This window comes from Micropterus salmoides, unplaced genomic scaffold (genome assembly GCF_014851395.1).
Source record: "Micropterus salmoides isolate LMB-PRFRI ecotype aquatic unplaced genomic scaffold, ASM1485139v1 Ms_hic_scaffold_8, whole genome shotgun sequence".
Taxonomy (NCBI): Eukaryota; Metazoa; Chordata; class Actinopteri; order Centrarchiformes; family Centrarchidae; genus Micropterus; species Micropterus salmoides.
In genome coordinates, this window is record NW_024044570.1 from 10,880,033 (window position 1) to 10,907,444 (window position 27,412).

The 27,412-nt window shown below is 40.0% G+C and overlaps 1 protein-coding gene across 1 annotated transcript; it reads left to right on the top strand.

Moving 5' to 3' along the window:
- Window positions 1-1,088: 1,088 nt before the first annotated feature.
- syt12 (synaptotagmin XII) lies at window positions 1,089-27,174 on the top strand. Its single transcript, XM_038705005.1, has 8 exons — window positions 1,089-1,625; window positions 12,241-12,301; window positions 13,342-13,535; window positions 15,268-15,672; window positions 20,873-21,088; window positions 23,554-23,674; window positions 24,127-24,260; window positions 25,156-27,174. The coding sequence occupies exons 2-8, from the start codon at window positions 12,256-12,258 to the stop codon at window positions 25,327-25,329; spliced, it is 1,290 nt and encodes a 429-aa protein (XP_038560933.1). The 5' UTR covers window positions 1,089-1,625; window positions 12,241-12,255; the 3' UTR covers window positions 25,330-27,174.
- The last annotated feature ends 238 nt before the right edge of the window (window positions 27,175-27,412 follow it).

Consider the following 27,412-nt stretch of genomic DNA (forward strand, 5'->3'; position numbering starts at 1 on the left):
TATTCTACAAGGTCATGTGTTTATAGCATCGTTGTCTTTTAAGAACCATTTATCTCTGACAAGTCAGCTTTTCATGAGCTTTATTTACCTTAAGTAGGAGAATTCTCTCAACCCATTAAGGAACATTTCATCTTTCCGTTTGTCAGGAAGAAAAAAATCTAATTCAAAATCACCAAATTTGGAGACACATGGTTTTCACTGGACAGGAAGGGTATGAATAACTGTAATCTGAAAAGGAATCAAAGCTATCAGACAAATGTAGTGGAGTAAAAAGTGCAATATTTGCTCCTTTCTGGAATTTGTACTTGAGGGGCAGAAATCTCTCAGTTTGGATCCTGAGTGATACACCAGTAGGTTTATTTCCTGCATTGTGAGTCATTACTTAATCAATAATGTTGTTGGATTAGGTCAAAGCAGGTCAAACTGGGGCTCTGGGAACTTACAGGAGATAAGAGCAGGTGGAGGATGACAGTAAACTGGAATCATTCCCAGTTACTTGTACAATTGCTCACCATTCAGCCAGACAACATTTTGACCGTTTTCCACCAACTAATCAAATATCATATCTGCAAAATTGCATTTTGCCAAGCAGTTTCAGATTGCAAAAACATAAAAATAGAAATATGTCCTGAAATGTTGAAGAGTGTAGCACCTCAAAATTCACTTTAGTTTGTTTTGACTTTGCACTGCATGGCAGTAGTTTGATTTACCTTTAGTTTGATTCCCTGGGAATAGCCACGGTGAGAGGATGAATAAAGAGTGTTTTGCTATCAGAGGTGTCATCACTGCACCCTGCCCAGACAGTTATGTAATTTCACACTGAATCATCCCTAACAGCTCAAATGATGATGATGATGATATTGAGTAGGAGGTTCATTCTTGGGAGAGAATTTGCCAATTTGGGGGTCGGGAGGGGTTTCTTGTGGGCGTCAGTTTGAGGAGAGATGATGAGGAAGGACTTTTGTGTTGAGTTGGGATGTCTCTGAAATATGCTCACATAAATACAAGGGGCTGGGAAATGCATTATGTTAATGACTGGTCCCCACAAAGATAGTGACACAACTGTGTGTGTGTGTGTGTGTGTGTGTGTGTGTGTGTGTGCGCGCGCGCATGTTTGTGTGTGTGCGTGCAGGTCCTCTACAGTGCTGCCGATGCTGCTGTGGTACCTTAGAGGAGGAGGCGGTGGTCGTGTTATTGAGCGGCCCGGCGTGGAAGTTTCGCTGCAGGGGTGGGACTTTGTTTCTGCAGTCGGTAGGTCTGGGGTGAGCTGCGGATCACACAGAAATGCCTCTGGCAGCAGCTTTCCAGACTCCAGCCAGCAGCAGCACAAAGAGACGGACACCTCAGAGTGGAAGATAAACCCTCCTCCTCCTTCATCATCCCTCTGCTCCTCTTCCTCCTCCAGCTGGCCACGTCTGACAGCTTTCGGATGCGCTGAAACGGGAGGAGTGTGAACGCCGTTTCCATCCCTCATCCATCCCCGGGACACACAGACCAGTCCGGCACCGGTGTCATTGGATGGAGAGAGGCGCCTGAAGAAGGGAGAGCGGTGGAGTTGGTCTACCCCCCTCCTCCTCTTCCTCCTCCTCCTCCTCCTTCCCTACTGCACCAAAAGAAAACTCCGGGTAAGAAATGCGTACTCACTAAGGCCATTTGGCCACAAGCCGCTGCGCTCCTGCACTCCTCTGTGTACAAAACGCAATAAATGCATAAACGCAACATGCATAATGGCGGGACTTGCATGGGTCTTTTTTCCTCTGCTTCATTGACAACAGTGAAGGGATTACTTTAAAGCGTGTGAGGCATTAGCTGCGCATATGAATGCATCCCAGCAGACGGGATGGCAGGCTTTTCTGGCACGGTATTTTCGCGGCTCCGCTCTTTTCTCTCAGTCGACCCAAATATTGATTCGCATTCCAAGTCGACCTTAACAAGAAGCAGGTTGTTGGCTGTGGCAGTGAAGTGATGCCTTCAGTGACTGCAGGGGTTGAAGGAGGGAAAACAAATGGCACCCTGAACAGCGTGAGCTGTCCATTCAGCACCACTCTGCTGAACTCCAACTGAAAACTGTCACCTTAAAAAAAACTTAGTGCAGGTTTGATGAGCAGCTTTAGGGATGTGGTGTAAGGCTGAAGTCAGATTCAGCCAGAATATTGTTTGCAGAGTAGAGTTTACTCAGATTTATTATGTTATGTCTTGAATATTGAGTAAAGCCATTGTAAGACTGGGTAAAACCTCCAGTGTTTAATCTGATCCCATCACAAACACTTGATCTGAGTAAGATCTTTGCCTAAATGAAATGTAGTACAAAATTAACAAGTTAAATCATGGAATATGTGATCAGATAATAATGAAGCATTCAGCGCCATCTTTTGTTACTTTTGAGTTCAGCCAGTGTTCAGAAAGTACTGAGTCCTGATTGTAAGTGCTGTTCAAATGAAACTTTGTGTTTGCTTGTGTGCCACATGATCTTCTAAATCAGGGGGTACGTTTTTCCCTTTGGGGGAATTTTATGAATTTATTTCGCAGTTGATGGTAGAGAAATGACAGGAGATGGGAAGTGACATGCAACAAAGACACCAGCCCTTGTCATATTAGGGGTGGTTGCAGTTTAATGTCCACATTTTAACCCTCTAGACCACCAGGTTGCCCTTAATTTTTGCTTTTTTTCATTATGAAATGTTGGATAGTTTTACCACTTCAGGCATCTAAAAAGTATCAAATGAAACATTCTGAGAAGATAACATTGCGCTTTGGTTAAATCAGACATTATGAAACCTGTGACAAGGAGTTGTGAATAGACAGGCTGGTGTGTCTCACTCACAATTGCTACATGCGCTTTAAATGTTGGCTTTTGACCCATGTTAATCCTATAACGTGATGCAGATAATGATGCCTGAAAATAATAATAATTGGTGTGTTTTGTTGATTAAATACTCCTTCCCAATCTGTCTTTGAGGCTGTCAGAGGTTTTAGATTTGTATGGACGTTTGGAGCTAACTGTGGTCCTATTTACTGTAACTAAAATTGACTGACTGTTCCTCTTTCTTTGCTTTTTGACATCCTGTTTCCTCCTGAAGCTGCCCATACTGATTTCTCTTTTTCTTTTTTTTTTTTTTACCTCTTTGCTTCCTTTTTGTGTTCTTAAAAAATAAAAGGTGTGAATAGCTGGATAGATTTTTTGTGTGAATTAACAGTTAAAATATGTGTAGGAGTAGACTTTCTGTCTCTCAAAGCAATGTGATTTTGAAATGATGATGCACATTGAGGATCCAAAAAAGGGGAAAGTTCACATGAAAAACAACCTGACTGTGCTTTAGAGATTTCAAACTCAAACGCCAGGGGGAAATAATTCAATCTTGTTAACATAACTTGTTAACTCTGATCTCTCCGGTTCTTCGGGTGTGTTCCCCGCAGCTTTCTAATGATGCCGGATATCTGTGTGAAATGGCTCAGCTTGGAGGTGAAATAGCTGTGTGTATGTGTGCGTGTATGTATGTGTGGGTGTGTTTTTGTGTCACTGGGACTCCCACCTCCCCCTCGCCGGGCTGAAATACGACCTGCTCAGGATTCAATTCCTCCACCAGCACTTGCAATCATCTCAGTCATTCGTTTAACATCTACTCTCTTTCTTGCTCTCTGTCATGGGCATCCCCTGCATTTACACACACACACACTCTCACAACCCTAACACACCAAATTCCCCCTGCTGTCTCGCCGTTGAACTCCTCAGATGAAGAGTCTTATTACATTAAGAAAACTGAGAGCACTTAGATGAACACTGGAGACATGTGACACTGTGAGTCTACACTTAAAGGCCCTCTGCCATTATCAAAATGGTCTTTCCTAAGATCGAGCCTTAAAGTATCACATCTAATTTTTCCAGACTAAATCATCTAATGGATTGCCTCATTTCTTGTTGAATGCCTGTGGTCGGAGGCCTCTTCTTGGAGATGCCTCGAAATGCAGCAGAAAGAGAGAATCGTAGAAGAAAGTGTCACAAGATGAATCACACTGATGAGATTAAGACTTCTTGACATTATCAGGCATCAAACAGTATTGACAACATATAAAACTGGTTGCTTCATTGAATGTTATCTTAAAGCAACATTTTGACATTTTGGGTCTGACAGAGAGTTTGACAAGAAGATTGATATCACCCTCACGTCTGTACTGGAAATATGTAGCTAGATCTGGTTAGCTTAGCATACGCATGGGGGGGAAAAGGGAAACAGCTAGCCTGGCTCTGTCCAAAGGTCACAAAAAAGCTCAGTAATTAACAAGTTATATTGTGTTTGTTTAATATGTGCAAAAAACTATTTACCATTGTTATTTGCCAGACTATTTCTGGGCTGGCAGCAGTTACCAGTGGCTTAATTTTAGAGCTTGAGAGGTGCTGGTCAGGCTTGCTGTTTCCACTCTTTATGCTAAACTAGGGTATGCTAACCGGCTGCTGAGTCTGGCTACATACTTACCATACGGACGTGACAGCTTACCATATCATCTAACTCTCAGCAAGAAAGTGAAGAAGCGTATTTCTCTATATGTCAAACTTTTCTTTGGACCTGTTCTAGTTTTCCACAACTCGTTTCAAGTTTTTAGCCGTTCATGTCACATGGATGAAAATACATTGAAATGACCGTCAAACTGAAATTAATATATACATATATATCTGCAACAAAGCCAATATGCAGAGTGGGGGCATAAAAAACGTGTTACTGTCCAAATACCTGTATCTGACTGCAGTTAATCAGTGAAGCTCTGGCTTGGCTTCAAACCACTGCTCTTCCCCACTTTGGAGAATTTGGAGAAGGCTTTCACATTAGTGAGAGTGAATGAACCTTTTTCCAAAACATTAAATCGAGTCTGACAGACATTTTTGCAGCACTAAGTGCTTTCCCCGTCCTGTATTAGCCTAATTGTGTGGTTGTTAATCTAATAAGTAGTAGGTATAATGAGTTAGCGGGGTGGGAAGCAGTGATCACGTCTGATTTAGCTTTTTGGTGTTAACTTCAGGGCTCCAGAGTGAGACTTCAAGATTACAAAAGTGGGAAAAGGTTGATGCAGGTGTGCAAATAAATGGGAGCATCTTATTTAATTACCTAGACTGTGGGTGTATTGGCACACATCCACATGTGAGACCATGATCAAGCTGATTCTGGAAAATAATGTGCTGTGATCATTTATTGGCATAAAATAGTCCAACACGACCAAACGAGTTTAGTTTTGATTGTGTTTCTAGAGTTTTATTCCCTCTGTATATTATCATTCTCGACATTCTGTTGATAATGTGGTTTAGAGCGGGTTTTTCTCGTAAGCTCATCACAAACTGCACATAGATGATTCTGGCAAGACAGAGAGAAAATATTTAACCTCCAGAATTCTGGAGACAAATCAAGTTTAAGTAGCTCTCCACTGAATAATCAAACTAGACAGAGTGCAAACACTTCCCTGCTTGCTGTTATACTCAAAGCCACCTTTCTCATTCACTCCATTTTGAGTGAAAATGGCTTGCAAACATCATCTTTAACAAAGCAGAGTCGAGTCTTAATGTAGTCAGGATCGACTGAAACTGGTCATAAAATGAAGATTAAAGATGTTTTGGTTCTCATCCATAATCCCCATCAAAATCTGATCTTTTGTTTGTTAATCCTAAATACAGCCTCACAGAGCTGCTAGCCTGGTCTGTAAGCTGTTAGGGTGCCTTCCAGTACCCATACTGCCATACTGTTTAGTGTGCCAGAAAAGGAAATACATGGTCTTCCTGCCTCAGCTAGCACCACCGCTGACATTTCAAAGACGGCACCAGTCAGTATGATGCGACTTTTATTTAACCATCCACCAAATGAGCTGTCTAAACCAGAAAGTCCAAGTGTAGCTGGCATGGAAACAAGCAGATATGTGAGGAGCTAGGACACAAAGAGAGATACACAAACTGCTTTGCTGCCTTGTCCGTGCTAAGATTGCTGTGCAATGCTATATCTGGACATATCACTGAGCGCGGCAGCAAGGCAGTTAATTTGATTATGAGTCATTGGGGGAGATTAAAAGCAAAGTTGATTGATCAGTTGTTTGGAGAGCGAGCAAGAAAGTCAGAGGAGAGCAGCTGACAGGCCTCTGATTCCCCACCCCTTGTTCTTTCTTCCCAGCTGCTCTCTGTTTCATATTTTCTTTTTGAAAATAGACACTCATGTTTTCTTTAGTCTTCTGTATTATGTCTTACTATCATCTGATCTTTGTCTTGTTTATCTCCTTATCTAACCTCTCCTCTGTTCTTTCCCCTTTATTTGTGTATATTTGTATATGTGTGTATATGTGTGTGTGTGTGTGTGTGTGTGTGTGTGTGTGTGTGTGGACATAAATCACTGTGTCTGTTCTTATTGATCAGACCTGTTTTAATATGCAGCTCCAACAGAGGGAATTTCTTGTTTTCTTCCTGGCTATAGCAGCAGCCTATATTTACATCCAGTGTGCCGAATCTGCTGCTGAGACACATAGGAGGCTGCTGGGATTGTGTTTGTTTCCTCCTATAGTCAAGTTAGTTTTTTGTTTTGACAGGCACCAGACCACAGAGAAACCAAAGCAACAAAGAAGCATTTCACACTCAAAAACATGGGCAGACATGAAGTAGGCTAAACACTCCCTCTTAGATCTATGATAGGCCTATTATTACTGGAAATTATTGCAAGTTATTATTGTTTGCATTAACGCGTTAACGCATTATTTAATTAACGCCGACAATTATTTTATCTCACGTTAACGCAGTGTTTTATTATTATTATTATTATTATTATTTTAAACCATGTGTCACAGGAGGGGTGGGATGTTGATCAGCCTGCAGCGGATCGAGGCTTCGGCAGACTACGTTGGATGATAAACAAAAGTAAGACATGCCAAGTGGATATATACACACTACATGCTGAACGTCCTTAAAATCGCAACGTAGCCGCTTGGCCACGCGGGTTCACTCAGGTAATCAGAAAGGGGAGACAAGCGCTCCGCGAGCAAACAGCAGGCGCTCTAAAGTAACCATGGCAACGGCTTCTGTGCGCTACACAGTTGTAGAATATTTAACTAAAGTTAAAATTAACAGCGAGGATCAGTCTTTCCAGTGATTTGTGCTCCATGGGCATGTGCGCGAGGCGAGCACAATGGAATACTGCTTCTAAAAAGCACCTTATTTCTTTAAAGTGTTTGCAAACCACGTATTGCACTTTTGTGTATGGCAGTAGGTCTACATTTAAATTAAAAGTGCGCAATAGGTCTACACTACTTTAGAATTCATTATTAAATTTTGCGCATAACTATGCGATTAATCGGTGGTGGTAGGAGTATTGAGATCCTTTACTTGAGAAAAAGTAGCAATGCCACAGTTTGAAATTAAGTAAAAGTTTGTAAGCAGTATCTGCAAAATACACAGTGAGTAAAAGTACTCACTATGCAAAAAATAAATAGCTGGAAATGTAGGATCATTTCCTCCATAAAGGAACACTTATCATTCACTGGACAGGAAAGAACATGAGGAAGAAAAGAAGAAAAAATATAATCTGAAAAGTAACAGGCAACTATAGCTGTCAGACAAATGTAGCGGAGTAGCCTACTAAGTACAATATTTGGCTGTGATATTTGTACTTTAGTACTATACTTAAGAGCCATTGTTGCTTCTGAAGTTAAGAACCACTAAGAAATCACCACATCCAACACTCCAGCATTCTTTTTTTTTAGACTTAAAAAAAGATAAAAGCTGGACCTGCTCAAGCTGTTGTCATGAGTGTTACACCAGTTGAAAGAGATCAGGCGGTGTGTCTTGTCTTGTAAGGGGAGCATCTTTCACTCAGCTGTAGAGGTCATGTGGTACAACCAAAAACAGAGAGTAAATGGAGAGATGGTTCACATGCAACGTTCTTAAAACTACCCCTTCAAAAACGGTAACTATATTCTTTCTTCCTATTGAGGTGTTTAAGTCAGGATCTTTTACTCATGTTTTCTTATTCTAATTAATAACCAGAATTGCGAAAACCGTGCGTGATTGTTTAGAGATGGAGGGTGCACTCTTTTAATGAATATTAGATTTCATTACAGTCATTTGAATACAGTACGGTGAAAAACATTTTGCCCAACCTGTAAGCTTCTAAGCTTCTTATTGGCAAACTAAGGTTGAAAACACAAGGTAAAGACAACTGTTCCAAAACAAGCCTCCATCTGCCAACTCATTGCATGAGTTGTTTTATCTCATTTTTCTCCCGCCTGACGCAATTACACAGCATCCTCTACAGCAATCAGAAAACTGATACTATTATTTTGTTTCTATTATATGTGGCTGTGATATTGTATCTGCAAAAAGCCAATACTGATGGAGTACATTTGACTCACACACACATATATTAGAATTACAATATGGAAAATAATGTTAACAGAATTACGGATAGATTGTAAGACCTATGAAGAATGGATCTGGGGAGACGTTAAGCAACTTCAGGTGTCATTCACATGAGTAGGAGAAAGGAGCCCAGATGGAGAGTGAGAGTGAGAGGGAGAGAGAGAGGAACAAGAGGAGAGGCTGAATTTCCTGGAGGACAAACATCCAGATTCAAACATCTGGAATAAAACTCACACACAGTCAGGTCTCAGTCTGGACTGATTCCTCAGTGCATGGGAAACAATGTTGCAGAATCAAGTTTTCAAGGTTATCCCAGCAACTAAATGCAGCTAGTCTGAGATAGTATCCTGTCTTTGCAGCCCACAATGTATGAGGAGAAACATTTGCTTGGGTATTTCCGTGTTGATGAGCATGCATGATTGGTAACTCTGACTTTACCTCTGATGGCCTCATTACTTTTCTGGAAAATTGCATTTCACAAATTTCACAATCTCTGTTCCATTGTATTACTCACATGCCACTTAACACTCATCGCAGGTTTTGCGGGCAGACACTGTGACAAGATATTCATTTCAAGAATATCTTGGTAATTAAAACATCCACTACACAGCTGCTCTCTGTGTGCACTGGAGGGAGATAATCTTCTTAGGCTTTATGAGGAATGTTATCAGACACAGGACCCTGCAGCAACGGTGATATAAATCTAAAGAAGCGAGAGAGTGGAGCTCATGTGGGCATGAAGATGACACATCAGTGGGAAAGCTTTTATGCTGATTTTCACCTCCACAGTCATGTGTTTATAAGCTGCCAGCTGAAGGAGTCTAAGATCTATCTGGTATCTGTAAGTGTTGATATCGTGGATATAAGACATTGTGCTCCAGTACTGTGGGCTTGACATTCAGCTTAATCATTGCAATTAGAAAAAGTTGTGTAAGAAGATTTAGCCTGGTCCACATTATAATTTTTTTTGTCCTTAATGGCGGCATCTCCTTGTCTGTTTTCCTTATTTCCTCGTCTCGTTTTATTACACAAGCTGTTTTCAGCCTCCTCATACATACTTCCTTATCACATGATCTGAGACACTTCTGCTTAGCCTTACTGTGGGAAAGAAAAGGGATAACAAGCAACAAAGGTGACAAGCTTCATTATATTCTTCGCTGTCGACGGCAGCGTGCAGGAGATCCACCTTAGGGCTGGAAAACACTTCTCACACAAGTGAATATGCACAGGTGACATTTGCGTTCCATTTTAAACACACCTCCAGACAGGAACTTGGACCAACCAGTCAGCGTATTTGACATGCAGGGCCACACAATTCATTGTTGAGATTTGGGAGTTGTGTTCGTTGGCTCCTCTGGGCCTCTGCAATTTATGATTACCCATAACACTACCTTCTCTGTGTAGATCTGCAGAAATGTAATTCCAAGCCTTCAGCTGGTAGATGACTTATTGCAGGAATACCTTTTTAAACAGAAAAAAGGTGCTTGTTGTCCAAATTCTGTTTAACTTGAGAAGAACTGTTTTCTGTTGTAATGCAGAAAAGCTCCATTTCCACTGCAAGTTCTTCATCCTTCAGATTCTGCCATTGTTTCTACCTTTGTGCTGAACAGACTTGAACAGACTTTACAGAGCTGCAGTAAGTGTGTGTCTCCTTGTTTTCAAATGTATTTCTATTTCAGGCAAGTTGGACTTCATTGTTAGTATCCTGCTGCCTTAAACCCACTGAGCGACCAGAGCGCCCACGCTGCCTCATTGCTAGTTACTAAACCTGTCTGAAACATTGTCTTGCTCTCTCTTTCTCTCTCCATCTCTTGCTGATCCTCCTTCCTCTTTCCATTCTTCTTCCTACTCTTAAGATTCCTCGGGACCTCCTCTGCTCTCATTAATTTAAGCCGAGCTGATCTGAGCGAGGCTGGGGCAAGTTTGTGTGTGTGTGTGGGGGGGTTCCCTTCCCTTCCCTTCCCTTTCTGCCAGAGATTCCCCATGCTTTTCTAATGGCGTATCAGCAGCTGTCAGTGGGCCCTGCACTGCGTCAGCCACTTAAATTGGCCTGCATGGCTGTGGTGTGCAAAGCGCTCAGCAGAATTGAGTCAACCCCCCCACCCCACCCCAACACACACACACACCCCTAACTCCCCCACCAACCTTTTTCTATATCATTAGTGGAATGCTCCCTTTCCCCCGAGCCGCTGTCATATGGGGATATTCCAACAAGCGGGGAGTAGGTGAGGAGAGGAATGAGTCACACGCCAGCGCCCATGTATTTTTTTGGGGATGGGATTTGTTTGCAGTTTGCAGGGGAAGAGAGGGTTGCAGGGAAATTCTGTTGTCTTTTGTCTCGTGGAAACAGCCCTTGCTGCTATTTTTAAGAAAAAAGAACCATGACAACTGAATTAATTTCTTATTGTAAACCAAACAAACCTAATAGCGTCATGCTTCTACAGTGAATGTATAATCAATGAGTTCACCCTTGTACTGTAATTAGGGTTACATTTTCTGATGGTCACACAGTACACTATGACTAAAAAAATATTAGTGTGTCTTTCACATGTAGACTACCATTCAATTCCTCTGTGCTTTATGTTACTGTTAAAAGGAATTTCCTACAGTGAAAGGAAGACAATAGTCCTCAGTGCCCCCGACTGTTATGGAGTAAAAGTTTTGTCTTTTATTGCACAGTTTCAATCAAATTACTGTAGTCTACATGCTCATGCAGCTAAATCCACACGTTGGAAACAACATTCTGTATTATTATTTGAGATTTTAGAGATTTATTGTATTGTTTGTGTAGAGTGTGCCCTCCATTGAATTTTTCTCTCGGGACGGATCAGTACTGCCGTATCGATACTTTGATACTCACAAGCTACTCATTTGGTATCGATTACTTAAAAAAATGCAATAAAATTTTTTAAAATACAAAACGTTTTTAGTTATGTTGTGCCAATAAACAGCCTTTTTGACGCAAGAACCGTGCTCTTCCTTTTAAAAAAAATCTTTATTTCAAACTGTGGACAAACATCGTATCAAAAGAAAACATCTGAATCACATCCAGATGAAGCATTGGGGAAAGCATTGTCAAGCAGCTGCACAGTTGCACACTTCTGTATCAAACGTGTGGGAGATAGGTAGAAAGTACTTTTCACTTGTAGATAAAAATACAAGAAGGTGTAGGCTATTTTTATTTACGAGGTTTTAGGACTTGTTGTCAGATTAACCTGTTAGAGTAGGGGAGGCTTCCTACGTGCCACTCCAAGCCAAAGGTCTACAGGTCATTTGAACCAATCACCTCAGCAGGGGATCTCACTGATGGGTTTCCTCCCTCTACTTGAAGGACTCTTTAGTTGGTTGGTGCAATGCCCAGTGTAAAAATGTAAAAATGTACCAAGAGCCCTGACATCCCTTGTTATGCATGCCTGTTATTGTGCATGTACCCCATTCTGTGTTTATGTATCAGAAGCAGAAGTGGATGTCAGGAGGCATTAGGTTCCCATGATATTCCCATTTTGCCCCATGGCCCAAAGCAAATGTTTTTTAATTTGTTGCTGGTACTAAGTATGAAAATGTTATTTAACTATACTCTGCAAAACAGAATTAATTGTTCCTTCAGCTACATATTCAACATCTTTTAAAGGAAGTCTAACCCTTAATAATTTTTGTTCTGTGATTTTTTTCTCTGTGTAGTTCTGTAAGTCTGGCAACAACTGTCAATTGAACAGATTATCCAACGAAGGTTAAAATCAAGGGCAACTGGACTTGGTTGAAGATACTGGAATTTCCAGTATCTTGGATAACTATGACCTGGATGACTGAGAATCTTCACAGACAATTGAACAGATTGTTTGGATGTTTGTTTTTTTCAGGCTGGCTGCAGCATCATGTCCTCTGCTCAAAGTGGGGATATATCCGGCTACCATCTGAGTGGTGAGTGGACAACACTGGATGTCACAGACAGTTACTACATATTGCTTTACTGTTTTTTTTTGCATGGGTATCCTTGTGTGCAAGTACGTGGATCAGACTATGAGAGACGAGGCTGTCTGTAGATTTTCATTCAGTGGTATGCATTTTTGTGTGTGTGTTGCAAGGTCTATTTGACAGCTATTGGAACCTTTATTCACATGTTTTACAACACCTTCAACCTTGTCTCCTGCTGAAGGCAGCCAGTGTTACAAAACATTTTAACTGTGCCCTATAATTTGCTTATCTGTTGTGTTAAAAAGTAGAGATAAACCTGTCAAAGTCCTCCCACAGAAGCAGTTCATCTTGACAAATCCAGTTTGTCACAGGCACATAACCCCTCTCGACATGCGCAACATGTGATGCTCTGACGTTTAATTCAGAGTGGCTTGTCAATTTGTCTGTCCCATTTTGTCCCAAACTGTTATCTAATTAACATAATACGTTATGCATCCTAAAGTCTCCCAATGACAACTCAATGCTCAGTGCTAAATTACAAGGCCTAAAACAGTGGCTGATTAACTTGTTAACACTCTTACTGGTCATAAAATAAAAACTGTCGGCTCAGGGAATGTGACAAGGAGGGATTCCACGCAAGATACTTTGTTAAAAGATGTATAATTAATTAAACTAATGTAAACCAAATTAACAATTAGGTGTGGAAATCAGCAATATCAACAATGTAAGCAATGCGTGGATGTGGGGCAAATGTGCTGTGTAGATGTTGAGGAGCGAAAGAAGATGCCACAGAATGGATGTAAGCTGTACAAAGGGAGTGACTGGACTGAATACATGGGCCAGTTTTTATAGTCCAAAGGCTCAGGTGAGTTCAATCAGCTTAACTGAGACACATTAGTTCAATCATTGTCGTTGGTTTCACTCAAATATTACACTTTCACCGGTGATCAAACTCCTCCATCAAATATAGACAGTTCTGAGGCCAAACTTTCTTCTACCATTGATGAAATGAAAGTTTAAGCATCGTTTTTGTTTGTCTGTTTCAGTGGTGCGTAACCCGCCTGGCTGGGAGGCGGGGCTTTACCTGGTTGGCTTCCTCGTGCTGCTGTGTTTGGCCGGGCTCAACATCTGGAAGCTGTGGAAATCTGGAACCTTCCCCGCGCCATCCCCCTTCCCCAACTTTGACTATCGATATCTGCAGGAAAAATATGGAACCTCTTTCTCAGAAGTCAGACAAAAGGTATATTTTCATTTCATGCTACTGACATGTAAAATATCAGTATTGTGCACAAAATATTTATAACTCTAAAACTTGCCCATAAGACAGTGAGGGAGAGGTTTTGTGAAGTTGAAGTTGAAATTCAGCAATCAGTCTTTGCTTGGAGCAAGTGATGAGCAATCATGTGGCGCGGAGGGTTGAGAGTCTGCCGGTTTTCTTTCCAATTGAAGACAACAGCAGCTGATTTCAAAGTAAAGTTTCCTGTGGCTGGAGGTTTTTTGTTAATTCACTTGTCAGCTTTTAGTTCGACCTTCAGAGTCTTTGGTCTCAATGGCACATTACTGAAAGTCTCTACCTTAAAAGATACTTCTGGTTTATTAGAATTTGGGTCTTAATTTTGTAATTGTGGCCTTCATATGTATTGGTTATGATAACAAGTAACCTAACCAAAGTCAATTCTGAGATCTGGAGGACAATTTGAGACATTTGGGTAATAAATTCATTGATCAACTTTTTTTTCACTTCCAAATATTTTTGACTAACCTGATCTTCTGACTGCTTGTGTTTCTTGCCCATTCAGATTCCTTGTTAGCAACTTTGCCTTGTTTCCAGATTTAAGCTGTTACAATTGTACTTGGAGAAAAATGAGTTGAACAGAGCTGAGTTAAAGTTTGTTTTTTTGGTTCACTGCTCTCACTGCAGGCAGCTGTTTTCAGCTAAAAAGTGACTGTACACTACCTGCACGCCACCAAACAGCTGACAGACCCAGTTAGAGACTAGCTGTTGAACGTTGTGGAGCATTTAGCATCTTAAGAGCCAGAACTGAACAGAGCAAAAACAGAGTGAATATTGGACTTATTTTTATAAGGTGGCCACAAACATGACTCCAAATGAATGATAACGTTGCTCTGTATCTGCTTGTTGTGTAAATAAGCAACTGTTTTTGCTTAAAAGTTCATTATATTAACTCGAAAGGTGATCATACTGTATGTCAATCATCCATTTGTCCTATGTTATTCATTTGTTAGGTAACCAAAGGCGGTGATGATCTTAATTTTGTCTCATTACAGACTTACTGCCTCTGAGTAAAAAGTGTTGCATGTGGCTTGAATGACACGCACCGTGACTTTAGATGAACTTAGGTAATCACATGTATAGACATGTATAAAAATGTCTCTAGGTTTAGGAAGGTTAAATATCCCACACAGAATTGAACAGATTTGGTGTTGGCGTTGCATGTGTTGTACTGTATCTCCTCTGCCAAGTCTCAATAAACCATAAAGTGTAAGTCTTCATCCGCCTCCAAAACTGCTTTGTCACACCTGAACCTGGCTCACTTTATTTCCACAACAGTTAGAAACTTGCCTTGGTGAGCTCACAGTGCAAGACAGAGAGAACAACATTAAATACAGTTGATATTGATAAAAAATTAGATTAGAGATTGAAGAAGAATGAAGCTGATTTGACGATTAAACTTTCAAATTACCTGCCACATTTTCTGGCTTTTGGAAAAATTATGTTTCTTTGCTCATTACTAAAACTCATTTTATTATTTTGCCATGGAATACTATATTTGATTGTGTGTGAAGTGTAAAATAAATCTGAAAACCTTTGGTTGTACTGTGTTTTGACACAGAACAAACAATGGAGTTCTTCCTGTAGTTTCAAACAATTAACTCTGAGGCAGATTTTTATTTTTCAATCTCAGTACCTTTAAAATATTCTTGATCCCTTACTTGACTCCTCCCTGAAGCGAGTGGCTGCCAACAACCACCGGCGGACCTCCACCACCTCCAGCCGCAAACCCAGCCTGGCCCTCGGCGACACCCCGGATGGCTTCAGGGACCTGGGCCATTTGGAGCTGATGAGCAGGGAGCTGGACCCAACCGGCATGGCCCAGCTTAACCGATCCATCTCCACCGACTCACTCAGCTCAATCTCCTCCATCGCCAACAACTTCGGCCACGACTTCACAGTCGGCCAGTTGGAAGTGACACTAGAGTTTGAGCCATCAAGGCACCCGGGCCAGGGAACAGGAATGCTGCACCTCAGTCTGCACCAGGGAAAAGACCTGCTGGAGAGGGAGGAGGGAGACTTCCCTGGCTGCTTCATCAGAGTCTCACTGGGGCCAGAGGAGCTCAATGTGGGAGTCACAAGGGTAAGGAAGCTGTTGTGTTATCGTCTTTCTGTGCTTATAATATGTCTTCACAAAAGAAATAAGACAGAAAGGAAAAACCAGTGAAGTGGCAAGATGTGTTTCACTAGGACATGAATGTAAAAGCGTGACCTCGGAAATAGTAAAATTATAAGTGACGCTTACATTCTCAGTCACACCTTGTGGTCTGATCATGATGTGATTTTTTTCAGAACTGGTTTTAAGTTTAGATTGGACTTTGCACCTGGTGGACCGACAGTGTCTCTCTGATAGTGATTAGAGGGTTATAATGAGAGGTTAGTTATGTAGAGATTAGGGAATGAATCACATACAGGTTCCTGGTGGAGTTTCTGATCACCAGTAATGTTACTGAGCAGTGCTTTTACAAGTGGGATCCCAATTTATAAGTCTCATGAATGTGCGCGAGGACACACATGCCTGCAGGTAATCTATAGGTAGTCCTAATGTAGCAAGAAATGTAGAGCCAGAAAATAGGCAGAGCTAGAAAGTTACCATTGTTGTTAAAAAGAAAGCATGTTTCAAAGTTCAAATAATCAGCTTTGCAAATGTTTTATAAGGAAGGAAAGACACCTTTGTTAGACCTCAAGGATACACACAATGTGTCATGGTGGACATCGGAACCAAGTTTTATGATAATCCATCTTATAGTTGTTGAGATGCTTCAGTCCAGGACCAAAGTGGTGAGCAGACCAACATACCGACATTGCCATCCCTAGAGCCACGCCGCTATCATTAGTTGATTGTTTGTCACACCAACAGTCCAAAACACAAAGGGTTTAAATTCACAGTGATAAAAAAAAACACACACACACTTTAGCACTATAGTATGTGAATGCATGTGCAAACATGGCTATACTTATGTTCATGATAAGTAAAGGCAGTGGAAACATATGATCGTTAAAGATGGGGCAGTTCCTCGTTAGCTCCCATTATTGTAAAAAAAATGGGACTGGAGACTTTCAGCATAACTGCCACTAGACTACTAATGGGAGCAGAGATTCTAGACTGAGGGAAAGAAAATGAAAGAAACCGCTTCTCGGATGGGTAATTAGCAGTTAAGCTGTGACGACTGAACTTGGGCAAAGGACTGAAGATAAAAGTTGCTCCTGGCGTTGTGGGAGAGCAGTGTGAGGCTGTGGCTTTTCTTGCTCAGGAGGCAGCTTTGGCTTGCTTGAACTGTGTTGAAGATTTTAGCCTTGGCTGAATTTTAGACAGAGACATTGAGGTCTGAGGCTTGATCGTGCAGCTTGACAAGCCAATCGTTTCCCGTCTGATGGAATGAGCCCATTTCATTTACTTGAACGGCGAGCCCCCTGGGAGCTGGATGTAGTCAGGAAGGTTGATTTCACTTCCTTTACCTTCATTAGGAGAAGATGTGACTGACTTTCACTTCACTCACTTTGAAATTTAACCTGTGACCTGTGTTTACCACCAATTTAGGTTATAATGATGATCATATGTGGATGAGGCATTTTTTAAGTTGCGACTTTTAGCAATCCTTACAATGACAAGTGAGTCCTTTTCAGTTCGCTCAGCTTAAAATGTTGATTAGGATCACAATATTATGAAGTGGAGTGGAAATTAGATGATATGGTTGGGTGATAAACCACTGGCCTTTTTTTTAACCATACTAACGCTGCAAACCAATAAGCAAGACAATGTGATGAAGCACATAGATTCTTCAGGTATTTCATTAATTTTTATAATAACTCAAAAACAGATATTTCTGTTTTTGTCCATAAATTTTTTCTCAATTAACATCCCGAAAAAAGTGTACATTGTGATACAATGTATGGAAGCCTATTTTACCAGAAAAAAAAAAATCTAAATTATTTGTCTTAAATCTCTCCTTAAAGACATTATTTTAGAATTGCATTACCTTTATGAGTTTTTTTTAATTCAGTGCTTTTACTGCATTTGTACTTACAGTTTCAGCTGTTAAATTGCTCTCTTTAAAAATATGAATTATTTGTATTTTATTGCACTATGACTCTCTTAACCTGAACCCTATAAAAATTGCTTTATAAATAAGGTAATTCTTTTTATTATTTATTTACCATATTTTAAATAGTAAATTACTATCTCATAATTGTGATTTACTATTATATTGTATTAAGTCAAATTTCTGTCGTTGTGTTTGACTTCGCATTAATATTTTTGTTTTTATCATACATATTGTACTTTTTTTCTTTTTCTGCCAGAAATGTGCTCTTCACATTCTACACTAAAACAATGTTATAAAAAGCTTGATTCTGATATGAACTGACCATTTCAGACAGGAAGAGAACAGGTCTATACATTCCTCCATCTGCTACACCTGCCACTTGCCTTCTGCTCTTAGCAAGACGTTGCCAGAAAAATCACTAATCCCTGCCTGGCTGTGAGTCATCGGCTCTGCGCCTTGTATGACTGGTATTGCACACTTTGTGCGGGCCAACAGGGACGACACACAAACTCACCAGGGCTTCCCTTACTTAAACATGCTGTTTTGTTGTATTAATGCATTCAGGCTGAGGCGTAATAATAATGGAGCCATAACTGATGCAGTGGCTTCAGTGGCTCCGTCTTTAATATCGAGGAGTAGTGAAGACCAAAGGAAATGCTGACATCAGCTCCACTCGCCCCGATGGTCAAGACCGCTTTTCTCTCTCTCCCTCTCTCTGTTTTCCTGTGCTTTCCTCTGGCTCCTCTTTTTGTCTCCAGCATGTCTTTGTTGTCACTGTTTTGTTTCACTTGTCTATCACTCCCTCTTTCATCCCAGTCTCCTCTCACCTCTTTTTCCCCCCACTTATTTGTTGTCACTGCTTCTTGCTTTTGTTTTGCCTCTAATGATGTGTATTCCAGTCTTTTCTCATTCTCCCATTCTTTGTCTACATATAACACACAGACTCAGACGTGCGCGCGCGCACACACACCAGCTCACTTTTATTGACTCATTTTCACCACACACATCACCCTTGTTATCCCCCAAGCAATAAGCCTAACAGTGCAGAGAGGTATTCTCATATTGTGCAAGAGTGCAGATCTGTGTGTTGGGCTGGTAGAAGGATACTGCCTGCTTTTGATGCTTATCTTAACGTAGATATTTACACAGGAGCAGCAGCTGCGGCAGGGCCTTGTCTGGATTCTGTGTGTGTTAGATGTATGGTTATGATGCTATTCAGCTGTTTGATGTTAGGTACAATCCAAGGTCGGCCCCACGGGCTGATTTGCAGACCGTGTGCTCTGAATTCACAATTATTGTATTGTATAGCAAGTTGTTTTATGATTAATCAAAAACAGCTCCTGGTGATCTTGCACAGCACATGGTTATGTTGTTTTATTCTGTTTCACTGTATCTGTATGAAAGGTACAGTGTTTATTCAAGATACATTTAGTAGAAATATTCCTTACTCACACTTCAAGAACAAACGCTGGTGTGAAAAAGGGCTATTAATAAATGCACACTCCTCTGCACGTTTACTAGTTGCCTGGTAACTTCTGACCACTTTGTAAACCCTTGTGTCAGCACGTGCTGTAGCATCTGATGATCTAAAAACTGCATTAGCCACAAGGCAAATGCTGATCACTTTGGCTGTGGCTGCAGAATCTCTTACGTTGATCTAAAGTGTGCTCTGTTGGCCAGGCCAAACTGCCTTCAGACGGTCTTTTTCATTGTAAAAGCAGTTTTGGTTGTCAAGAAAAGAAAGTGAATGGTGACTCATATTCTGGATCCACATGGTTATGAGGCGGGTTGCCCGAAAACACACACAAAAGGTTGTTTTCATGCCACGCAGATGTTTTTGCTCGTGTTTTTTTCCAGGAGGATACGAGTAAAAACATCTTGTAGCAGTAGAGTGAAAGAATGTGTTTGGAAATATGCAAACATTTCTATTATGTATACATGGTAGGGAAAGTGTCCGCTATGACCTTGTGCTCTTAAAGTTCCCAACAATGCAAACAACAAACATTTATCAGGTAACTTGGAAAAGCAAAAATGTTACCCCCTGTCTGCAGTGTCATCTAAAGTATGTCAGATATTCTTCGGATAAAATCACACATTTTGCATATATTGAGCTCAGTGCAGTTTTATGGCTTTGCAGTCTACTTTGAACAAGAAAGGGTTGGTGCAATTACAAAACTCATTTACCCAGATCATTTTGGTTTTGTTTGACAAGATTTGAAGAGATTTGATTAGATTTGATTATTGTCTTTACAATACAAATAGCACCAGTACAACAACTTTGGAGTTTGGCATCTAACAGAAATACTATAATAATATATCAATAGCAATGAGAGATGTACACAGAATGAACAGTAAGCCATTATGAATTATGCATGGTATGAATTGATTAACTTTGGTATTTACAGTCTGAACAGTTTAAAGACAGCCCATCTGTCTCTGAGATTTCCGGCTCTAACCTAATATAATGAAGGTGAATAGAATTTAGTTTGTGGTGCTAATAACAATGAAAAATTGCATTAAAAGATTTCCACAGCAACATGACTTTCCAGAGACAATGTTCCCATTACTATGGATAGTCCACAGCACACACTGGCTTGAAGTTTTATAGCTACTATTGCTTCAGTAGAGAGTTGTTCATAACAAAAGAGACTTCCATAATACATGTTATTGCAGCTTTTCTTCTACGTTTTAAAATGTTTTGTGCTGTAATTGAAAGAACACTTCTATATATTTCTGAAATTGCATCAACACATTGATTTTGGCCTATCCTGCTATAGATCTCCAAGTCTCTCTCTCTCTCCAGTTCTAAAAGCTGAGAATAACTTCTTTTAAAAAATCTGTATGAGGTCTGTATATGATGCTTTGGTAAGGGCTTTTAGAAAGTAAATGAATGTAAGCTAAGATAGACTATGGATCCACAAGGATCTAGGCTGCCTGTGTGGACCAGAGTTGGGTGAGTTATCATCAAAGAAATAGAAAGTGTTCGACCATGTTGTGTTTCATAGGTTGACTCTGTAGGTGAGCTAGTCAGGGAGAGGATGAAGAGCCTAACATGTGACAGTACACACTACATATTTTCTTAGTTAGAATATTGCCTTAAACTTACAATCATTGCAGACACCTCTGTGTTTATATAAACCATCAGTAACAGTCAACTTTGACATTGCTTTGACGTTACATTACCTGAGAGGTGGATGCTTTCATTTCTACATTTCTACTATCTTTTGTCTCTCACAGGTCCAGACGAATGCATTCACTGTGATTTTTGACGAGCACTACTCCATCCCCATGGACTTGTCCACGCTGGAGGAGTACAGCCTGCGTTTTGCGGCTTTCGGTATCGATGCTGACGAGAGAAACATCAGCGCGGGGGTAGCGGATCTCAAGCTGTCAGATCTGGACCTGACTATCAGGCCATTCAATGCCTGGCTCTACCTGCAAGATGTCAATAAGGTAAGCTACAATACTGTAATGTGTCATAGGGCTCAATTTGCAATACAGACAAATAATGCTATGATTCCACAGTTTGGGATTTTAGTCACATTTCCAGTGTGACATGTTCTTCCTCCTACTGTAAATTAAAGTTTCTAAATCCTGTATACACTTTAATGTGTTAGAAAGCATGGTGGTGTCTGAGAACCCCTGCTGGACGTTCAGCAAAAGTACATGTCATATTCAATAAATAATCTAATCAAAGTTTAGATGAGTGGATTGCCTGCAAAATGTTACACATAACTGATTAAAGAGTATTTGAAAAAATATGTTATTAGTAATGTAGTCAATTAAAATAAACACTGATACTGATATCATTGTTTTAATTCAGTTCACCAGGTGGGCCTATGTATGGTTGGTGGTTAAATAATCCAGCCATGAATTAAACTGACCACAAACAAATGTAAATAATTGATGTTTTTTAATTAATGTACTCGGCAGAAGAAATGTGTCCTCTGCCTCCAACAGGAAAGTGATGGAAAAAGTGATCCTTCACTTAAGTAATAGAGCAAATACCTAGTGTGAAAGTACTCAAATACAATTACACAGCACTTTCAACACACACTCATGACAAATAGGCTCTGCCATACTGAGTTGCTGCTGGCGCTGCAGTTACTCCCCCAATTTCTCGCTCTGGCAGACCAATAATTGCCAGTTGGCATAAAACACGTTACAACTAGTTTGCCAGTGTGAGTGTGTCGCCAGATTTAAAAACTCTTGTATAGTACGAATACACTTACCTGGCGGTGATAGAGTTAATCAGAATTGTGTTAACTTAATATATATGTAAAGTTCCAGCTTAAAGTAAAAGTACTTAAGTATCATCAGCAAAATATACTTAAAGTAGCAAAATAAAAGGGGACCATAACACATCCATCCATCCATTGCCCCCAACCGCTTATCCCGCATACAGGGTCGCGGGGGGGCTGGAGCCAATCCCAGCTGACATCGGACGAAAGGCGGGCTACACCCTGGACAGGTCGCCAGTCCATCGCAGGGCCACACATAGACAGACAAGCACTCACACTCACATCCACACCTAAGGACACACATTATTGTATATATAATAATATTAGATTGCAAATACTGATGCATCAATGTGTAAGCATCATTATACAGTTGTTTTAGCTGCTTTATACGGTTTATATGGTTCATACTTTATTTTAGTTCAGTGGTTCCCTTCCAAAGTGCCACAAAATGAATCAGAGGGGTCATGAGATTTATGGGAGAGAAAAGAAGAAAGGGCAGCATGGTTGTACAATGGTTAGCACTATTACCTCACAGCAAGAAGGTTATGGGTTCAAACCTGTTGGCCTGAAGACCCTGCAAAGGATTAGCGGTTATGGATGTGAAGAAGAAAAAGCTAAGGCCTGTATACACAAATTCTCTTTTGGTCTTGTGTGAAATATTTAATAATTTGACTACTTTGGGCTTCTTATAATTATTTAAATGAAACCATGTGAGAAGTTTAGAGGGAGGACTTGGTGGAAGTGCTAACAACTCATAGATGTCTTAAACAAAAGGATCTGTCAGAGGCCACAAGGCAGAAAGGTCAGGAACCTTTAGGTTTCAACAATATATTTCATACGCTTATCATGTGTGTTTTTATGTAAATGTAGTGGAGTAGAAGTGTAAAGTAACAGAAAATGGAAATACTTGCGTAAAGTACAAAACCTCAATTGTACTGAAGTACAGTACTTCAGTAATGTGTGTAGTTACTTTACATCACTGCAACTTGACTATTATTTTCATATATTAGGACACATGATTGTGTATTATTTATTAGCTACACATGCCCTGGACTCTGGATATGTATTTTTAAAACCTATATAAGTAAATCTATCATGCCTTTATTTTTGTTTCCAATTCATCACGTGTAATCATAATAAATTTTGAAACTAAGACACTGAACATTTAAAAGTTTCTAATCATTAATGTCACTATTAAGACTGTTCAAATGGAAGAAATATAGGCTTTTAATGTGTTCAATTATAAAATTATGCACAATAAATCCCAAATTTTAAAAAGGATCATTAAATTAGCCAATATGAACTAACAAAATGGAATAACAATTTTAAAAAGTAGTTTCAGTTTAACTAATTTATTGTGTGATTACATTTACTAATAAGCCTGTTTATGATATTTCATTTCACCGTTCATTTGTGTTAGCATTTACATTATGTGACTGCTTTAATTTGAAGACAGCTCTATTTAATTTAAAGATGTGTAAGCAGTGTACCACAAGATAATTTAATCAAATCAAACCCACAGCAGTAGTGAAAGCTCTAGAGTACTGTGCAGGTAGATATTTGCTTTTGTGTGAAAGAAATCATGATTGTGGAAGGTGCTTTCTCTCAAAGCATCAACTAGACTGGCACATTTGATGTTAGATTTAATGTCTGCCATGCTGTGGTATGACTCCACAGGCTGTGGATGCAGTTGGGGAGATCCTGTTGTCTCTCAGCTATTTACCGACAGCAGAGCGCCTCACAGTGGTTGTGGCCAAGTGCAAGAACCTGGTGTGGACCAATGGCAAAAACACTGCAGGTCAGAAGCATTTGTTTGTTGTAGTGTGTTTTTGTGTATTATTTGTAAGTGTGTGTGAATGGGAGCTACCTACTAGTGTGTGACTGTTTCTCTTTGTATGAACTACATATGAATTTGTCTGTCCTTGTCTGTCGGCCCTTGAATCTGTCACCATTTTTCAAAATCATATCCCGCAACAGAACACAGTACTGCCTGACTCAGTAATAACAGACTCTTAATGTCAACTCCCAGAAAATAAATGTATCCTCATACGGAAAGGCAAATGCAACTTAAATGACTTGTTGTCACACTAACATTGGACCGATAAAGGTCACGTACTGAAACACTGTCATTTTCATCCACAGAGCTAATTGTGTTTATTGCATGCTCTACAGACTGTGTGTGGGGATATTTATGTTTGGAAACATGTAGCTGGGGTAGTCATAATGTTATTGACTGATTCTCGTTATCAGATCCGTTTGTCAAAGTGTATCTCCTGCAAGATGGCAGGAAGATCAGCAAGAAGAAGACTTCCACCAAAAGGGACGACACGAACCCCATCTTCAATGAAGCCATGATCTTCTCTGTGCCGTCTATTGTCCTGCAGGTGACACTTAAGACTGTGCGAAAACAGAATAATAAATCAGGATTGCCAATAGTAACTCTAACAGTACTTAAATAACTAAAGAAACAAAATGAACATGTGTAGTTACATGCAGACAGGTATGCACATGCGACAACATATCAAGCGGACTGTATGGAGTTCACAATAATTTCTATAATGAACATGCTGACGTTAAGCAGGTATAATCTTTACCATGTTCACCATCTTAGTTTAACATGTAGCAAGCTGACAGCTGCTAATTTTTACTAAACAAAAAACACAGCTGCAGCTGATTAGAATGTCATTAGATTTGCATGAATTCATTCATAAACCTGGACAAATTAAAATTTTGACCTGATGGAGATGCTGAAGCTAGAGGAAAAGTAATCAGATCACCAAAGTTATTGCAACATATCCTTAGGGGAATGTATGTTCCACATTTTATGGCAATCCATCCAATAGTTGTCAAAACATTTCCCTCATAACCACAAATGTAGAGCTCATGGTGACTCTACAGGAAAAGTCAGAGGATCACTGAAGTCCTTAGGATTCATCCTCTGGTGTCCATGAACGTCTGCACAAAATTCATGGCATCGTCCAATGGTGAATATTTTCTGCCTTCAGGAGTGGTGGACTGATCAGTCTATAAACATTTTTAAAGCCCAAGGATGTAATTTCTCTTACACTTCTGTTTGTTGACAAAATGAGCAAAACAGTGGTAAAATTAAATGTGAGTAAAAGGTGCTGAGCTTAAAATGCCAAAAACAATAAAAATAGCAATTGTTGTTGTTACACGTGTTTAACTGATTCCATAAAGATATGGATAAACCATGCTGTCAAGATGTTGCTGCGTCATGCTTACACAGCAGGTTGTGTAACCATGCTGTACTGTTTGCAGGAACTCTCCCTGAGGGTGACGGTGGCAGAGACCACAGACGACGGCCGGGGCGAGAACCTGGGTCACGTGATCATCGGACCCGAGGCCAGTGGGATGGGGATCACCCACTGGAACCAGATGTTGGCCACTCTGAGGAAGCCCGTGTCCATGTGGCACCCTCTGCGGAGGATCTAGTCCTCTCTGCACTCATACATACTCGACCTCTTTCAAGTAAAACACTAGCTTCTTCACGTTCCTTTCACCTCTCCCCTTATTTGGTGTGTGCTATGTGTCACTCTGCTGGTGAGTAACAAATAGGAGGAAACACATTATCTCCATGTAAGAGGGAGGAATCTTAAAAAGCCAGTGTTTAACCTTGAACAGGGTATCCACTTAAATCCTTTCTTTGGTGTTTAGCCTCATTCTTGCTCGGGTGCATTATGGGTGAGGGTGGCATTCAGGAAGGAACAGTGCAAATCCCAAATTACCCAAATTACAAACTAAAAGTAACTGATGAGTTTTCAAATGGTGTGCGTCCTACATCCTTACCATGTCCCTTTTATCTTGGGAATTGGGCTGAATCCTGATTCTCCACTACAACAGCATCAAAGGAGACATGAATATGTGGATACTTGACCAGAAATTTAAGTTTTCAGTGAGTTTATAATTAACAAAATGAGCCCAGCTGTGGCAGGTGTGACCCCCTCCCTGCATGGTGCCTACTCTGGTTGTAGCCCGTTAAAGCTGTGTAGAGAATGAATGACTGGACGGAGGGGTGAAATCGCTTCTCTTTCAGGAAAACACTCATTTGTCTTTTCAATCTAGTCATTGATTGCGCCTACTTGACTGATTTCGTAGCGGTTTTAGAGCCAAGTTGAGTTAGCTCTATTGGATTTGCTTGTGTAATTTGTTAACAGTGAGACTGACAAATAAAAGAGGTTTTGGTTTATTCAGTATTTATTGTGCTTTTAAAAAATATCCAGGTACTCTTATCCAGGTGAAATAATTTGTAGCAGTTGTTACAGGGTGGCCAAATTAGATGTAATTAGCATATAAATATCATATTTGTTCAACATTGTTCTATTTTTACCATGAATAGTGCAATACAAGTTGCATACGCATATTTAACAGTGTAAATAGTGTACTACAACATTCTTCTCATTCATTGCCATTTTTTCCCCTGGGTGCAAATCATGTTTTTCATAGTATAATACTTCATAATAAGGATCAAACTCCAATTTAATTTCTACTGCACTGTATAACAACAGTACCACTGCTGATCAATTAATTATTATTAAAACACCTCTGGGAATTTAACTTGTGATGTAAGGTATACTAACCCCTTTAAATGGGTTCACAGTTCCTTTTATGTTAAAGGAAACACCTTGATATTCTGATTAATCTGTAGGGTTTTGTTGTTTTGTTTTTTACCAGGCATTTGTCACACTCTTCTTAGCTTTTAAGATACCTGCAAATGAATCTTTTTAGGTTGAAACCAATATGACCCACTTTGCAGCTTGAAGCCTGAATGGTAATATTGTAACAAGTGTTTTGGTTAAAATGAAGATAATGTGACATGGATCTTGTAAAAGTCAGAATGTCAAGGTGGCTTTTTATCTGTCTGAGATATTCTCTACAACATTGTGCAACAGTGCTGTTTTGTTGTAACTTTTGAATGTGAATTATCATGTAAAAAACCTGCTAACTCTAAAAGCATCATCAGCCTAATTGCATCGTTGTGACTTTTGTTTGTTTTTTCAAGCATAAACTACTCTGCATTTTTGGTTCTAACCGCATTCCTCACCTCACTTTGAAAATCAGTCCAAAAATAACACACCTGTGGTCATATAAATACACAATATTTCCTACTGTGCCAAATAATAAAGCAATATTTTCATTTACAATCAGCAATTTGCATTCAACAAAGCTGTAGCCTACATTTGACCATGCATGAAGTTATTTAGCACTTGATGTGAATGTGCCTCAAGAATACAGTGTATTGTGTGAATGCTGTTTGAAATAAAAGCAATTCAACAGTAACAGTCTGACCACTTGTTTATCGTGTTCAAATGTCCTTGAGTTGCTGCCATCTGTGTAGTTCTTCTTGATCTGTGAAAACACTGCCTGTACATTTCAAAAGCTCAAAGTATTAAATCCCTAAAGTAAAACAAACAGAAGGTAGTGTGGAAATGGCATACACTGTCCAGGGGCCCAGGAACCCTAGATATCCAACAGACTCCAGTCTTTGTGTGTCAGCTGATTTGTGCTCATTTAAATT